Source organism: Lutra lutra, chromosome 10 (assembly GCF_902655055.1).
Source record: "Lutra lutra chromosome 10, mLutLut1.2, whole genome shotgun sequence".
Lineage (NCBI taxonomy): Eukaryota > Metazoa > Chordata > Mammalia > Carnivora > Mustelidae > Lutra > Lutra lutra.
The window spans coordinates 8672777-8690774 of NC_062287.1; the positions used below are offsets into that span (position 1 = coordinate 8672777).

A 17998-nucleotide genomic window follows, 5' to 3' on the forward strand; every position below is an offset into this window, starting at 1 on the left:
TTTTCCTTCCCTCCATCTCTCTGACAAATAAGTAAAATCTTTTACAAAAATAAAGTTTATATTATACTTTTTTAAAACATTTTATTTATTTATTTATTTGCCAGAGAGAGAGAACAAGCAGGGCAAGCAGCAGGCAGAGGGAGAGGAGGAAGCAGGCTCCCCACTGAGCAAGGAGCCTGATCCAAGTCTGGATCCCAGGACTCTGGGATCATGACCTGAGCTGAAGGCAGCCTCTTAACGGACTGAGCCACTCAGGCATCCCTATATCATAATTTTTAAAAGAACCAGAGGAAGACAAACACACAAATACCTGCCCTTTAGGAGCTCACTACTTGAGATGGACAACACCAGATAAGTAAACTTGAAATGGCAGTCAGCCAGTAGAATAAAGCAATTACACCGAAGTTTAAATAAAAAGGAACAGGAAATTAATTTTAATCATCCAGAGTTGGCAAAACGTGCTCACAAAATTTTCTGCTATTATAATTCTCTGTTTAATCAGCCAACGGACATTAATGTCAGTTCCTGGAATGTATTTCATGACCCAAGAAGACAGAATGATTTTATGAACTCAAACCTTCCATAGTCATTTTCGTCACCCTTCAAAAGAGTGTTACTTCAATAGATGAAAGTCTACCCAAGTAATATCTGCACCAACCTATGAAATTATAGGACTAGTTCCCTACTTGAAATGTTGGGAAAAGGTAGGTAGGGGAAATAGACTGCGGCCCGTGACCAATTTTCTGGAGATTCTCATGTTGGGTTTTAATGGGTGACTTTGCTAGTTTATTTGAAATTCTATGATTTCCCAAAATACTCTCATATTGAAGTGTTAAGAGCAAAATATATTCAGGAGAAGAAGTTTTCTATGTACTATTTCCTCTACTAACACATATAATTGGGTTGATTGTAGGTGTTAAGAGTAAATGGGTTTGGGGGTCCCTGGGTGGCTCAGTTGGATGAGTGTCTGCCTTTGGCTCAGGTCATGATCTCAGGGTCCTGGGACTAAGCCCCACATCGGGCTCAGCAGGAAGTCTGCTTCTCCCTCTCCCTCTGTTCCTTCCCCTGCCTTGTGCTCTTTCTCTCAAATAAATAAATAAAACCTTAAAAAAAAAAAAGAGTAAATGGATTTTTTTAAAAGGTTAAGTCAATGTTTTAAAGGTAAATAGTGCATAACTATGTGCGACTGGGCAAGGTAAATAGCCATGGGAAAATTGTGTCACAACAATAAAGATAAGTTTCAGTGGCTCTCTTTTGCTCAAAATCTGCAAGAAACTCCCAAAGAAAACAAGATCTGTAGCCTCGAAAGTGGCTGAGTAGACTAGCTGGAAGAGAAGTAGGAGAAAAGAATAGAATTACAGGAACAGCAAACTACCCTTCTGAAGACTCACAGGTGTAAGCGAGCCAGGCACAGAGGCTACGTGACAGGAGGCAGGGCATGGCTCCCAGGCTTTGAACTAGAGCCATCCTGTAAATGACCCTGACCGGAGAGTTGAGAGGCGTCCATGTGAAAACAGACCTAACACAGGTAAAAGAAAAGAGTTCCATCTTCCTGGAATGTATCAAATTGATAGGGAACCAGCTAAGACATGAGTCTGCTGAGCAGTGAGCCCTGCCAATTCACATTAGAAACAAAGGACAGAAGAAGGCGAGGCTGTACCTCAAGTGACTCTGAGATCACAGGTGGGATCTCAATGTCAATGAAGCAGAGCGATATCTTCTGTTTCTTGTCAAGTTAAAAGTTGGCATTTGAGAAGCAAAAGATAAAGGGAAGCACACAGCAGGATATAAGCAATCGAGTCAAATCATAAGACTGTTGAAAAAAATTTTCTTTAAATTGTGAGACTATTTTTTTGCGTTATAGCTTATAAACCAATGAGTTCCTGGCAAGAGTCAGAATGCAGCTCACCAAGACCAGAGTGAATGTGCTTAGAAAAACTTCCAACTAAGTGAAGAGATTTTTAAACTAAAATCTGAAAGGGGAGGGGAAAAAAACACATCCAAATAAAAATCATAAAATCAGGCACTCTAGTCCAAAAGATTTAATATTTTTTAAAACTACGCAGAAGGAAGAACTGAATAATTTTCAGGAAAAACAAAGAAGAGTCTTAGAAATAAAAACCTATGGTCTCAAATATCAGCAAAGCATTTAATCTGCTATGTTAAAAGAAGATGGCCAATAAAAAGCAAGAGCAGGCACTTTTCTGTATTCCTCCTGCTAAGTCCAGCTAAAAACCCTGGACCCTATGTATGAAACAAACCCAAGACAACTCCAAAGGGCAGAGAAAAGAAGGCAGGCCAGCTAGCAACCTCAGGACCCCAGAAACAATACTCTTATACAATAACCACTCTACTCTAGTAGTGACAATTTTATGTGTCAACTTAGCTAGGCCACAGTACCCAGATATTTGGCCTAACACCAGACTAGATGCTGCTGTGAAGGTATTTTTTAGATTAGATTAACATGTAAATCAGGAGACTCTGAGTAAAGCAATTACCCTTCATAACATGGATAGGCCGTATCCAATTAGTTGAAGACCTTAAGACCAAAAGAGTGAGGTCCCCTCAAGGGAAAGAGAAATCTGCCTCCAGACTGCCTTTGGACTCAAGCTACAACATCGGTTCTTCTCTGGGTCCTCAGCCTGCCAACCTACCTTGCAGATTTCAGACTTACCAGCCCCCACAATTGTGTTAGTCAATTTCTTATATAAAAATCACACACACACACTCTCTCTCTCTCTCTATTGGTCCGTTTCTCTGGAGAACCCTAAAACACTAGCCAAACACTACCCAAAAGTGTGTCATCCCATCTATACCTCTGACAATCAATGTCCAGCAGAGCCCCGACTTCCACCTTCACCAGGCAGCAATGAAGGGCCCCTTCTCCTGCCTGGATGGTAACAGAGAAGTCTGAGTAGTAGGGAACCAGGACTTACAACCCTGCTGGGCAGTAATGAGTCTCTTTCCTCCACCATCTACCCTATGGCATCAGAGGAAACCACACAGGGAGCCTGGACTACATTCTAACCTAGCGGTAATAAGGCACCTCTCCTCCTACACGCTGAAGTGGTGTCAGAGAAGGCCTAGTAGAGTTAGGACTTTCACTACTGTCCAATGATAATACCCCACAGTGTCAGTGGAGGCTACATGGGGAGCAGGAACAAGGTGTCCCATACCCTCAGTCAAGATGATTATCACTAGAGGCCCACTAGTGACCCTAAACTTCCCACTGCCACATAGCAGTAACATGCACCGCAACATACCCCCAGGTGTCCATGGAGACCAAGAAAGGAACCTGGACTTCTAACTCCACCTGGCAGTGACAAGGGAACCCCCCTTCCTCCCCCAGTGTTGGGTCAGAGGTCAGCTAAAACAGAAGACTTAAAGAAGATCTAGTGTCTCATAATACCCAAAGTGTCATGGTTTCAACAAAAACTCACTCATCAAAGTAACAACCAGGAAGATCTCAGCCCGTATGACAAATGACGACAGATGCCAACAGAGATGATAAAGATACCAGAATCATAGAACAATGATTTAAAAGTATCCATGATAAAAATGCTTCTATTAGCAATTACAAACATGCTTGAAACAAAACAAAGTCTCAGCAAAGAAACAGAAGAAAAACCAAATGGATATCTGAGAAATGAAAAGGACAAAAACGGAAATAAACAGCCTAGCAGATGTGCTCGACAGCAGAGTGGAGAAATCAGAGGAAGCGGTGAACTGGAAAACAGAGTAATAAAATTACACAATCTGGATAACAGAAAGAAAAAGGACAGAAAAATGAAGAGCTCCAGGGCCCTGTGGAACTCTCACAAAAGCTCTAACCTTCATGTTGCCGAGTCCCAGAAGGAGAGGAGAAAGAGGGCAGGGCTGAACGAGTACGAGAAGCAAAAATGGCTAAAAGCTCCCCAAATCTGCCAAGACACTTAAAATGATGGAAACAAGAAGGTGACTGAATCCCAAACAGGATAAACTCAAAAAAATTCACTCTATGACACATAATTCAGCTTCTGAAAACTAAAGACAAAGAAACAAATTTTCAAAGGGGCCAGAGAAAAACAACACCTTACCAATAGAGGAAAAACATGTTGAAGATCAGATTTCTCATAAGAAACCATGGAGGCCGGGGACACCTGGGTGGCTCAGTTAGTTAAGCTGCTGCCTTCAGCTCAGGTCATGATCCTAGGGTCCTGGGATGGAGTCCCGCATGGGGATCCTTGCTCAGCGGGGACCCTGCTTCTCTCTTTGCTTCTGCCTGCCTCTCTGCCTGTTTGTGCTCTCTCTCGCTCTCTGACAAATAAATAAATAAAATCTTAAAAGAAAAGAAAAAACGAAACCATGGAGGCCAGAGGAAGGGGCACAATATTGTTCAAGTAGTGAAAGAACAGAACTGTCGACCCACAAATCTCACATCCACAGGAAAACATTCTTTACCCTAAAAGGATGGCACAAATTCTAAAAACAGAAAGTTAATAATAAAAGAAGGAACAGGAGAACTTGAGGAAGGAAGAACGAACAACAGAAGAATAAGCATATGGATAAAAATAATAAATTTCCTTCTCGAGTTTTCTGAAGTATTATTTAAAGGTTGAGGCAAAAATTTTAACACTTTCTGATGTGATTCTCAACATACATAAGAGAAATATTTAAGACAATCATATTACAAACAGAGGAAGATAAAGGGACATAAAGAGAGGTAAGATTTCTAACACCTCACTTGAATGGGTACAGCCAATCTAGAAAATCATTTGGCAGTTTCTGAAAAACTGAAACATAGATCTACCATGTGATCCAGCAATCCCATTCCTGGGCATTTATCCCAGAAAAATGAAAACGTGTATCCACACCAAAACCCGAACACAAAAATTCACAAAAACTTCTTTTGCCAGAGCCCAAACTGGCAACAACCAAAATGCCTTGTAACAGGTGAACAAACTGCACTTTGCAAAATACACATGTATGCCATGGAACACAACTCAGAAGCTAAAAGGAACAAATGGAGACACCCACCTTGGAAGGAGGTCAAGGGCATTATATGCAGGGGGAAAAGGCAATCTTAAAGGTTACACGCTATAGGATTCTATGTATATAAAATTCTCAAGAGAGCAGAATTATAGAGATGGAGGATAAAGTAACGATCGCCAGGGGTCAGGGTTGGTGAAGGTGGCATGAAACTATACAGGAGTGGTAGAAAGAAGACTTCTGTGCAGGTGGAATAGTTCTACACCTTGATGCCAGTGGTGGAGACCCGAGTTTATACAGATGTGACAAAATGGCACAGAATCAGACTAACATCCATTTTCTGGTTTGGGAATTATACTCCAGTTATGGTTGGGAAACTGGGTGAAGGGTGCGTGCACTCTTCTCTGTAAGATCTCTGTAATTCCTGGTTTTTCAGTGAAAAAGAAAAAAAGAGAGACAGCAATAAAGAGCATTGAGATTTGGTGGGATGGTATATGTGACTGGAACTGGGTAACTTGTGTCCATAATAGAAGGGTAGATCTTGGGGCGCCTGGGTGGCTCAGTGGATTAAGCCGCTGCCTTCAGCTCAGGTCATGATCTCAGTGTCCTGGGATCGAGCCCCGCATCGGGCTCTCTGCTCAGCAGGGAGCCTGCTTCCTCTTCTCTCTCTGCCTCTCTGCCTACTTGTGATCTCTCTCTGTGTCAAATGAAAAAATAAAATCTTTAAAAAAAAAGGGTAGATCTTTCTCAAACTGAAATAATATAAAAGGCAAAAATAAACAAAACCTTGCTGAAAACCTTTCACCATAAGAGGAGAAATGGAAAGGACCGAACATAGAGTGATGAGACTTGAAGAACAGAGACAACACTAAAAAAAAGGTATTAATCTTGTTTCCTAAAAAACAAATTGCTAACCAGTCTTACAGTAAATGCTATCATATTAAGGCAATAACATGAACCTTTTTCGTGGATTGGCATCTTGGTAGTTACATAAACCTATTTGTTCTGTTCCTTATTAAAGGCAGGCAGAGATAGCTATAGAAATCAGGGGGCTGGGGATTTTAAGGCTCTCCTTAAAACAAGAGGAAGCAGGAGAGTTAAGTATTTCTTTCAGTCTGGGATGTGTTAATGAAGACCAACAAGGCTCATCAGCTAACTTCTGTGCAGTGCTGGTCCCTGCCAGCTACACAATGATGGGAAGGACACAATCCCTGTCCTCCCGGAGTGTGTAACCTAGTACCCTTAGAGGAGTATACCTAGACCTTAAGGAATGATAGTGCTTGAGTCCTAATTAGTCTCAATGTCTATTATTATCAGGGTTTAGGGAGGCCTCTCTTGAATTCAAGAAGACCAAATGAAGGACTGAATACAGATTTTAGTTTAAAACTTTTAAAATCATCTGCTATGTATATGCCCTATGTTCAGTACAGTGGAGGTTTCAAAGAGTAAGGACAAAGACATGAACACTTTCCTTTAAATATATAATTAAGCAGAAAATACAGTCACATAAATATAGGATAGGTGAATAAATGAAACAGGGAAGAAATGAAAATTACTCTGCCCAATTAACTAAAATCTGGAAATCTTAAGGCATTTAATCTTTCCCTAAACACTCAAGGTTCTTTCATACCTCAAGCTTTGCGTATGCTGTTCCTTTTGGCTGGAGGGTGAATTTCCCCTTCCTCTGCCAGAGAACTCCTCTGCCGGAGAACTCCCAGTCATCTTCTGAGATCCAGCTCCCATCCCACGTCTTACCTGAAGCTGTCCCCAGAGAAGCAGAAGTCTTTCCTCCTATCTCAGTGCCCCTATAGCACGTTATGGCACTCAAAACACTGCTGGAAAATGTTGGACAACTGTCTCTCCTGCTAGACTCCAAATTCACCTTTAGATTTATCAAAATAATCTCTGTGCATAGTTCAAAACTTTGGTAGAATCAGACCTTATGAAAAACAGCAGTACCCTCCCCTCCTACCTGGTCTCACTTCTCAGAGGCAGTGACTCACAACTCCCTCAGCTTTTCCTGCTGATAGCTCTTGATTTTTTCATTTATCGAATAATAACACACAATAACTTCTTTTGGTAGTTGACACACCGCGGTATCAACCATCTCTCATCCATTATCTCAGGCATACTCCAGGGCTGTCTTCAGTTCTGGGAGGTTTTCTCACATTGTTTGACAATTTGCTCTCCTCCTTTGCATTTTTCCTCTCTGGACCTCCTATTAGCTAGCTGGGTGCTGGCTGATCTCTCTCCCTTTTCCTATTGTCCATTTCTTTGGGTTTTGTTCTGTTTTCGTCCCATTGTGGAAGAGAAGATTCCTCCAACTTTGTCCTTTCATCATTCTACTGATTTTGTAAATCTCCATTATCTTATTCTCAATTTCTAGGAGCTCTCACTTTCTGACGGCTCTTCTTACAAAAGCAAATGTTTTTGTTTTACCATCCCCAACCTTTTCTTTTAACCTAACAGGGAACATTGATTATAGAAGTTTAAAATCTTTGGGGCGCCTGGGTGGCTCAGTGGGTTAAGCCGCTGCCTTCGGCTCGGGTCATGATCTCAGGGTCCTGGGATCGAGTCCCACATCGGGCTCTCTGCTCAGCAGGGGGCCTGCTTCCCTCTCTCTCTCTCTCTCTCTCTCTGCCTGCCTCTCCGTCTACTTGTGATCTCTCTCTGTCAAATAAATAAATAAAATCTTTAAAAAAAAAAAAAAGTTTAAAATCTTTTTCTGCTTCCTACATTGTTTTTCCCAATTCCTTCCCTGTCCCCAATTTTTTTCTTTCTTTCTTTGTTGTTGTTGTTGTTGGTGGTGGTGGTGGTGGTGGTGGTGGTGGTGGGGACTTCTCTTAAATGACAGGATACTATGCTTTTCGTCACCTTTATATTTTCAACACATAGTCGGGGACAATAAAAAGTTAAATATGGGGGCACCTGGGTGGCTCAGTGGGTTAAAGCCTCTGCCTTTGACTCTGGTCATGATCCCGGGGTCCTGGGATCGAGCCCCGCATTGGGCTCTCTGCTCAATGGGGAGCCTGCTTCTCCCTCTCTCTCTGCCTGCATCTCTGCCTACATGAGATCTCTGTCTGTCAAATAAATAAAATCTTAAAAAAAAAAAAAGTTAAATATGTAGGTGGATGAATGAGCCAATGAAGGAACAGAAGAAGGATTTAAAATTTATGAAAAAGATGCCAAAAGGTTAGAGACTCATGCTAATGTACTGGAAAGTGTGAAAGACCATGGTCTTTTTGGGCTGGGGGAGCCAGGAAGGTGGGGAAGGCCCCTGCCAACAGGTGGTCTCTGGTATACTTACTGGATGGACATGGCCTCCTGTGTGAACCTCAACAACAGGCAGATTATTTTATTTAAAATTTCAGGGGAGTTAAAATTAACTGGAAGTGTTTAACATATGACTTCATGGTCTGTTCACCGCGGCAGCAGCATCCTGTTTTAGTTCAAGGTTTAAAAGAACTTTTTCCCTCGTAGATAAACCACATTTATCTCTCTGAAGCAATCTAGTTAAAAGAGGAGCAAAAGTAGTCTTAGATCTAATGATTAAAATGACTTAACTAAGAGGCCAGAAGGCTAAGAGGCAAAAATTACTTAATAGAAAATCTCTTTCTCAATTTTGAATCGAAGGTTCTTCTTTAACACAAAAACGGGAAACCAGAGGTCAACTGCCAGCATGCTGAGTGTTGTCTGTAAGCACACCTGAGAGCTTCTTGGTAGTTTCAAAGATTTAGTACCTATAGTCCCCATTAGGGCTCTTTTTTTTTTTTTTTTAAGATTTTATTTATCTATTTGACAGAGAGATCACAAGTAGGCAGAGAGGCAGGCAGAGAGAGAGAAGCAGGCTCCCTGCTGAGCAGAGAACCTGATGCGGGGCTCGATCGCAGGACCCTGAGACCATGACCTGAGCAAAGGCAGAGGCTTAACCCACTGAGCCACCCAGGCACCCTAAGGCTCTTTTTTTAAAATGATGGAAGAGGGCACCTGGGTGGCTCAGTCATCAAGCGTCTGCCTTCGGCTCAGATCATGATCCCAGAGTCCTGTGATGGAGCCCTGAGTCGGGCTCCCTTCTCAGTGGAGAGCCTCCTTCTCCCTCTCCCTCTGCCTTGTGTTCTTTCTTGCTCTCTCTCAAATAAATAAAATCTTTTTAAAAAAATTATAAAATACAGTATGACTTACTATAAATATATCTCTTAAAGGAAAGTCAGCTTTTTAAGATTTTATTTATTTATTTGAGAGAGACAGTGAGAGAGAGAGAGAGAAGCAGGTTCCCTGCAAGCAGGGAGACTGATAAGGAGCTGGGTCCCAGGTCCCCGAGATCATGATCTGAGCCAAAGGCAGACGTCCAATCGAATGAGCCACCCAGGCACCCTATAAAAATATTTTTAAATGTATTTTTTTAAAAATTCCCTATAATCCCACCACCCAAAATAAATCACCATCAACCTGTTAGTTTATGTCCCAGACCTTCTTTTCTACAGATATAGACTTTTCGGTACAAAATCTGGATCATATTATATATAGACTATTTTAGCGTGACTATTTTTAGTTTGAGTTTTCTCAGTTGAAATCCCTGGTAACACCAAGTGACTACTGCCCCTTGGGTCTAAAAGCTAGAATCAGAATAGTTTTTTCTCTCAATTTTGTCAATATCTCAAAATGCAAAATCTGAGCCCATACTCCATAAATCGTCTACAATTCAAAAACCAAGAGACTGGATTTAAATCTGCCTTAAAGTATAACCAAAAAGCTCATTTTTTTGTTTCTTCAGATTCAATCATTCTTTCTTGCATCAAAAATAACAAAATTGTAGGGTGACATTAACACATGATCGTGAAACAAAAATGTGTTTCATTTCATTAGTCACAGGCTACATATCAACCAGCTGTTGAAGCTAAAAATATGCCTTAGTTTAAAATTTTGTAAAATACAAGCATTTAAGACTCATTTTGAAAGAAATGTGACTTCTTTCGGTTTCTAAGAACCCACTAGAAGATTGGAGAGGAATAAATCAGCACCTCTAAAGCAGAAGAAAAAAAGGTATGGGGGTGGAAATCCAGCTAATTTCTTATCAGTAGCATATTGTTTACATCTTCTCAGTAAATATATGTTAAGGACAAAATTTTAATACCAACTCAGGCAAAGAAAAATATGTATTCTCAAAGAAAAGGCCTGAGGGTGCCTGGGTGGCTCAGTTGTTAAGCGTCTGCCTTTGGCTCAGGTCATGATCTCGGGGTCCCGGGATCAAGCCTGGCAGGCATCGGGCTCCCTGCTCAGCAGGAAGTCTGCTTCACCCTCCCCCACTCCCACTGTTTGTGTTCCTTCTCTTGCTGTCTCTCTCCACCAAATAAAATAAAATCTTAAAAAAAAAAAAGAAGAAAGAAAAAAAAAGAAAAAGAAAAAGGTCTGAGATAGAGATCAAAACATCATTAATAAGAAGTGTGCATGTGGGGCGCCTGGGTGGCTCAGTGGGTTAAAGCCTCTGCCTTCGGCTCAGGTCATGATCTCAGGGTCCTGGGATCGAGCCCCGCATCGGGCTCTCTGCTCAGCGGCGAGCCTGCTTCCTCCTCTCTCTCTGCCTGCCTCTCTGCCTACTTGTGATTTCTGTCTGTCAAATAAATAAAATCTTAAAAAAAAAAAAAAAAAAAGTGTGCATGTTGTTGGTGTAGGAATGAGCTAAGGATTGCTAGGCAGGAATAAATACCCACAGATCCATTTTATCAGCTGGAACAGAGATTCTGCTGGGGGCGGGGCCTGGGGCCCTATCTCTCCAACCCCCAAACATCAGCATCACGCTCAGGCAGCACTACACAGCACAGTGTACCCCTAACATACACTCCTCTCCTTTGGGATGGAGGCAGTATGCAGACTTCCGCTCTGGTCATCGGGTCCCATGGCCCAGGAATCACATCTCAGGATTCACCACCATTAAATATTTAATTAGAAAACAGGTAATGGGATATCCTGAAATTGCAACTGGATTTCAGATGCAGTCACAGCAAACTGGGAGCAGATGCACAACTATTTCAAGGGCCCTGGAAACTTAAATGACTCACAAAGTCATTTAAGAAAAAAATACACATAATTCATTCAGCCCCTAAAAGGAATTACAGGCACTTCTAATACCTAGCCCAGTGTTGTTACCACTACATCACTTTGCCAGGCATCAATATACTCCAATGATATACTTCTTTAAAAGAGGAGCACTGAGGCCTAGGACAACACATTTGATAGGGAAAGACTTTAGGGCCCCTGGGTGGCTCAGACATTAAGTGTCTGCCTTCAGCTCAGGTCACGATCCAAGGGTTCTGGGATCAAGACTGGCATCAGGCTCCCTGCTCAATAGGAAGCCTGCTTCTCCCCCTCCCACTCCCCTGCTTGTGTTCCCTCTCTCACTGTGTCTCTCTCTGTCAAATAAATGAAGAAAATCTTAAAAAAAAAAAAAAAAAAGACTTCAAGTATTTTTCTGGCTTTTCTTCTTTCATATAAACTCCACTTAAATTAAGTAGTTGTCACCAGAAGCACAGACTGTTTTATGGTTGTCATCTCCCATACTTGCTAAACATGTATTTGTCAATTGAAACCCTACAGTCTTGAGTAAAAATGTACTGCACTGTAAAAATGTGAACTCACGGGTAAAAATTTGGGGTCATTCAATCCCTAAAGATCCCAGAAAGTTCACTTTTCTAAATGCCAACATAATGGATACCAGGGAATTAATTTTAAAGAAACCTTTGGAATTTTTAGCAATTCCAGTCTTATTCCACGGCACGTACTGTAGCAATTCAAACCTGCTTCCTTCCATATTGGGCTGATAACCAATAGCAAGGATATCTATAAGGCAACTTATTTTCTCCTGCAATAAGGACTTCTATTAAGAGGAGGAGGAAGGATAAGAGAGGACAGGAAGAAAAGGGGGTAAGGACCCTCATTTCTTTTTTTTTTTTTTTTTTTTTTTAAAGATTTTATTTATTTATTTGACAGAGAGAGATCACAAGTAGACGGAGAGGAAGGCAGAGAGAGAGAGAAAGAGAGGGAAGCAGGCTTCTTGCTGAGCAGAGAGCCCGATGTGGGACTCGATCCCAGGACCCTGAGATCATGACCTGAGCCGAAGGCAGTGGCTTAACCCACTGAGCCACCCAGGCGCCCCAGGACCCTCATTTCTAAAGACAAACAACTGCTACTTAAAATACCTGGTATATATATATACACATATATAACTGAGCTCGAGAAACGTAAAGCAACTTCTGTGAAAATTAATGCTTAGCTATTTACTGTCTATTCAACCTTGTTACATCAAAGAATGATTAACCATGACCGCAAATATACACTCAAGGGATATGCCATATGGTAGAAACTATAAGTGGCTGTGGAAGGAAGAGGAGCTTTGCAAAGTATATGGGGGCATCCTGAAGCCAAGCTGCTTATACTAGCACTAACCTCTGTCAGGTTACAACCCCTCTGAGCCTCAGTTTCTTCACCATAAAATGAAGGGATCGTGGACTCTGTGGTATCTTAAATTCCCTTCCAAACTCGTAATTCTTCCCACTGGTTAAATGGGAAAGGCAGGGAACTTAAGAACAAAATTAAGTCAGTTTTGACTGAATTTACAGTCAATTCTGTTGTAACACTTGTTCTGAAAATGCAAATTTGTTCCAACACAACGGATATATTAGGGACCAGTCTGAACATAATTCCATTTCTGCTTTGGCTCATGTGTCATTTAATCCACGAGAAACACGAGGTGAAGCGAACAGGCTGCACTCGGCCGAGCTCCTCAGAGTAGGAACACGCTGGGCGCACAGACGCACACTCCGTGGCCTCCCTGTGCCTGTGGGGCACACCGAGCTCACAGCCACACCCGGCCACTCGGGCAGGATGACTTGCTGTCCTGCTGCAGATAAGCCTTCCAGCACCCCTGCCACAAGCATATCTCAGGTCTGTTTCAAGGTAAACTCCCGCATTATTCTAATACCCACGTACTTTCAGCTGCTCAACACATGTGAAACCATGTGACCATTTTTATAGGCTTGTATCTTTTTTTTATGTGTCACTGACAATGTTTTTGAGTACTGTGTCCCTAATCGCATTTTCCCCATAAGCCTTCTGGGTTCTTTTTTTTTTTTTTTTTTTTTAACCACACAATGACTTTATATAAAGTAACTTTATATCACCTTAGAGCAGAACTGACTGTATCACTGTTTGGGGAAAAGTCATCAATGAACACTTCATCTTTTCAAAGAGAGCAGATGGACAAGCTTCCTACAAGTCTGCTTTCGCATTAAGTTAAAATCAGAGAAAAGTCTAAGTTCCCTCCTGAACAGGTGTTTGTTACTCCTCTAGTTCCCACATCAGGTATCAGGTTGGGAGTCAGAAGGGATCACTCACCTTGAAAGAGCCAACAAAAAACTGGATTTGCCAATTAATAAAGAGGAGACACTGAATGTATCTTCTAAATTCACACCTTGATTTTGGCAGAAAATCTGTAAAAATCTCTGTAAAAATGTCACCCATTCATTAATGAGATATGCAAAGGCTACTCACTATCAACTATGAAAGAATATGGAGCAAAAAAAATATTTCTGCAAGGTAGTTCCAATAGTGCCTTAGAAACCACAGAGCCTTTACACACACTCTTAATGTTGTTTGTTTTTTTAAGATTTTATTTATTTATTTGGCAGAGAGAGAGATCACAAAGCAGGGTGAGAGGCAGAGAGAGAGCAGGAAGCAGGCTCCCTGCTGAACAGAGAGCCCGATGTGGGGCTCGAGCCCAGGACCCCGAGATCATGACCTGAGCCGAAGGCAGAGGCTTAACCCACTGAGCCACCCAGGTGCCCACACACACTCTTAATTCTTGATCAACTCAGAAGTCAAGGAAGAGAGGGAACTAAAGGAAGTCATGAATGTGTCCTCATTTCCAAGCAGACCAGAAAGAGATCTCATCACTGAGCACTGAAGCCGCAGTTGGCTAAAACCTGTCACTTAGAGCCAACAGGCAGATAAAAACACTGCTGCCATCCAGCATGCTCCGGAAAGACAGGGAACATAAGGACTTTGCCTTCTTGAAAGAACTAGGACTGATACCGGAAGGAAAGAGCACTGATGTAGTCTAGCGTGTGCTCCTACACACAAGGCCAAGTTATTATTACAGTCATAGTCCTGGCACCGTTTCTTAAAAAACTGATATTTTTGTTAACATATTTACATATATATGCCAGGGAAACAAGTAAGAGACAAAAACACCAAGATGGTAACATAGTTTAATATTTGGGTAATAGAATTATAGAGGCCTTTATTATTTTATACAATGAATGTATACTGCTTTTTTTTTTTTAAAGATTTTATTTATTTATTTGACAGACAGAGATCACAAGTAGGCAGAGAGAGAAAGAGGGAAGCAGGCTCCCTGCCGAGCAAAGAGCCCGATGTGGGGCTCGATCCCAAGACCCCGGGACCATGACCTGAGCCGAAGGCAGAGGCTTTAACCCACTGAGCCACCCAGGCGACCCTGTACTGCTTTTATCATCAGAAGAAAACCAACCGACTGAAAGAAATGAATCCCTGATCCTCGTTCACACTGAATTCACAGCACGCTGTCAAATGTCTCTTTTACTTGCCAAAGGGTGAAAGGTGAGCAGCCTGGATTGAGAGAGCACTTGTCCTACCAGGCAGGAAATGTCAGAAAGAACTTTGCACAAAAAACTCTCAAACACAGGAAGGTGGGTGAGCACAACGGTGGACACTACACACTGAGGAGACACATCAGACTTGTTTTTAATCAGATAGCACTTTGGTGACTCCTATAGGTACTCTGAAAAATCTTTGCTTTTGGGTAAAGCTAATATAGAGCCACTTAACTAAACTGAACAGTGTGTGGTAGCAGAGAGTATGGAAATATGATCTAACCAAAGACAGCCAGTGACCAAAGCCTAAGAAATGTGCAAAAAACCACTGTAGATTTTACAGTCAGCTTTCTCTCCAGATCACTGTCCCAATGACGAGAAGTGTACATTTCCCCACTCAGAAAGCACATGAAGGTGAACGACTAGACTTATAGCACTATCCCAGATGCTATGGGGAATACAGAAGAAGCGCTGCAGGCATTCTCTTCACAGTATGCCCAGGACGTACGTATCAGAAATACGTAAATAACGTAAGACAAAAATGAATGGCTGAGAGGCAGAGTTGAGAATTTCAGGCAGCTCACCATGAGCTTAGGTAGGTGGGAAAGGGCACAGACAGGAAGAGAGTTCTGATGGCATAAGGAGGGAGGCAAGGGTAGTCTAGGCATGGTTGGTCATTAAGATAAGCAAAGTCACTGGAATGGAAAAGGCAATGATGAGTGTGAGCAGACAAAAATGAGGCTGGAAAACAAGAAAAGGAAGGAAGGAGAGATAGATTCAAGCAGATTATAAATCCTCTTAAGGTTTCTTGACCTCCAATCCATCTGATATAGCATTATCAGATGAAGAACATTTGTGGGAAAATCTACGTACACACTATGCTAATATGATATGATAGGATAGATAGCATAGAATATCTAAGCTCATTATAATCTTCCAAATGTGCCATTATTCCCATTTTACAGATAGAAACAAATTAGTTAAAGAGTTAACTCCTTTGCCCAAGATCACCAAAGTAAGCACCGGAACCAGGACTTGGACACAGGCCTACCTGACTCAAAGTCCATGCTCCTTTTTACTACTCCATGCTACTTCTTCCTAAAACACAGCTGTGACAACACCACTGTCAGTTTGTGTGTCTCCCTCCCCGTCACAGTGTGCATGCCTACCCGTCTGACTCTCCAGTGTACTCATGGTAATCCCCAACAAGGCCTGCTGTCAGGACAGTATCTGCAGCTAAAACAAAAATGACCAACAACAGTTTACCCCATCCTGGGGTATTTCCAATGCTCCAGGAATCAGAAGCTAAAGTTAGGAAAAAAGCTCTCACATAAACCCCTTGATGGAACACAGATTTTACCTTCGCAGGGGGCCAGGCCAAGTATGTATCCGACAATGGCCCTTTCCATGGCTTATGTTTTAAACTCCCACAGTAAGACTCCCCCTCATAAGCCCCGGGGGTCTCCATGTGGGAGACAAAGGGCCACGTGTGGCCGCAGAAGCACTTCACAATACCATATCCCATTTCATGGAGGAAGTATATGGGAACACCTACCCAAGATGTGTTTGACATCTAAACCGTTAAATGTTTCTTTAAAAGACAGGATGCCAAAAAAAGTGCTTTCTAATAACTTTATAAAATACTCATCTACGGTCTCTGGGAACCAGGAACAGTATCTTTACTGCGCTCACCTTTTGGACAATCAAAGATATTTTAAGTATCAGATGGCGCAAGTGTCATCTTTCAAAGGAACTGAAATAAAACCACACGGGATCCTGGGGTACATAAAGCTGACGGGGTGGACGAGCACCACCCTGGTACAGATTGCACCACGCACTCACCAGGAAGACAGCCTCAGTCACTGACGTCCATTTGCTCAAACCGGAATACACTGATAATTAGGTCAAAGGTCTCCTGAGAACTTGAAAGTTCCCCACCAAATATTTTAATGAGCCAGGGAATGATAGGAGTTTCAGAATGTGTTTCAAAATGATTCGAATTCAACGTAAGAAAATTTCCAGACCAGCTTGGAAAATACATTGAACTGTACGTTTCACATAGAAAATGAAAGGAAATTTTGGGGGCGCCTGGGTGGCTCAGTGGGTTAAAGCCTCTGCATTCGGCTCATTCACGGTCCCGGCATCCTGGGATCGAGCCCCGCATCGGGCTCTCTGCTCAGCGGGGAGCCTGCTTTCCCCTCTCTCTCTGCCTGCCTCTCTATCTACTTGTGATCTCTCTGTCAAAAAAATAAATAAAATATTTAAAAAAAAAAAAGAAAGAAAATAAAAGGAAATTTTAAAATAAATTTTTAAATTACTATCTTTCTCAACAAAAGCTGTTATATCCCTTACCCTAAAGAAATCACTAAGAAATTCCCATTTCACCAGAGCTTCCAAAGTGCGTGCCAACAGATTTTAAGGTTAGAACTTTCAAGTGGTAAAAGGAAAGGGTTGTCCTTACGTATCTGGATGGCTCCTCCAGGTTCTGGTCATTCATGTCAGTAGGAACAATTCGGGTGGCCAGTGGTCCCTCGGCAAAAGGTTTTGGTAACTGACCCCTGAACTCCGATGGAATGAACTGAAGCTGCCAACTGTCAGAAACACAAATAAGGGAGAGTAAGAAAAACACAGGGGGCCCATATTGCTAAATGTACTTGAAATAAACAAGCCAAAAAAAAAAAATTCATGTGAAAAACATCTCGCTTGGAGAAAAAAAGTATTTCTGCTAAAACCTCCACCAGGGAACACGGAGGCAAAGGTCATGATTGAGTCCAACATGGTTGGGAAATTTTCAAGAGGGATTCTCAACCCATTCCGCCAACTCTTAGCACTAAAATTTGCAACCAAACGGTCCTTCCATCAAACTACCAGAGAAGCATCCCCATTTTTCACCAGTAATCACATGATAGAAGGACTTAACAAAATTAAAGCAAATTCATCAGGTAGGAAAAAGGTGAAATGCAAGAACACACTATGGGAGAAGTACTTCGTCCCTGAGTAATTCTCACAAGTATCTTTAGTTATGAAACTATTGCAAAGGCAAAAGGCAAAGGCTAATGTTAGTTAATACTTCAAAAAAAGAAAACCCAACATTTTAATGATTAATGACTGATACGGGATCTTCAGTCAACCCAAGATACCCCCACCAGCTAAGCTGCTGAAGCCAATCCCCAAATGGAACAACATGACTCATCTTAACCCGACTTCCCTTTTCCCTAAATAGGACCTTCTCCATCCGAATTAAGCAAACATACGGAACTCCAGAGCCTGTGCTATCATCCAACAACAGAGAGCATGAAGGCAAGTGGCACAATTACCTTAATCACAGCTTTCCCCAGCATCCACATGCTGGTAAAGAACTTTCACTACTGCTGGATGACAAACATTTCTTCTCTAAAAACACT

At 41.9% G+C, this 17998-nt stretch overlaps 1 protein-coding gene across 3 annotated transcripts in view; it reads right to left on the reverse strand.

Annotated features, from left to right (window-relative positions):
• Nucleotides 1–17998, reverse strand: part of ALG9 (ALG9 alpha-1,2-mannosyltransferase) — a 99509-nt gene that overhangs the window by 42236 nt on the left and 39275 nt on the right. For all 3 annotated transcript variants that reach the window (XM_047691231.1, XM_047691234.1, XM_047691232.1), the window contains exon 13: nucleotides 17056–17185. In XM_047691231.1, coding sequence (XP_047547187.1) covers nucleotides 17056–17185 — 130 coding nt within the window. The remainder of the gene's footprint in view (nucleotides 1–17055; nucleotides 17186–17998) is intronic.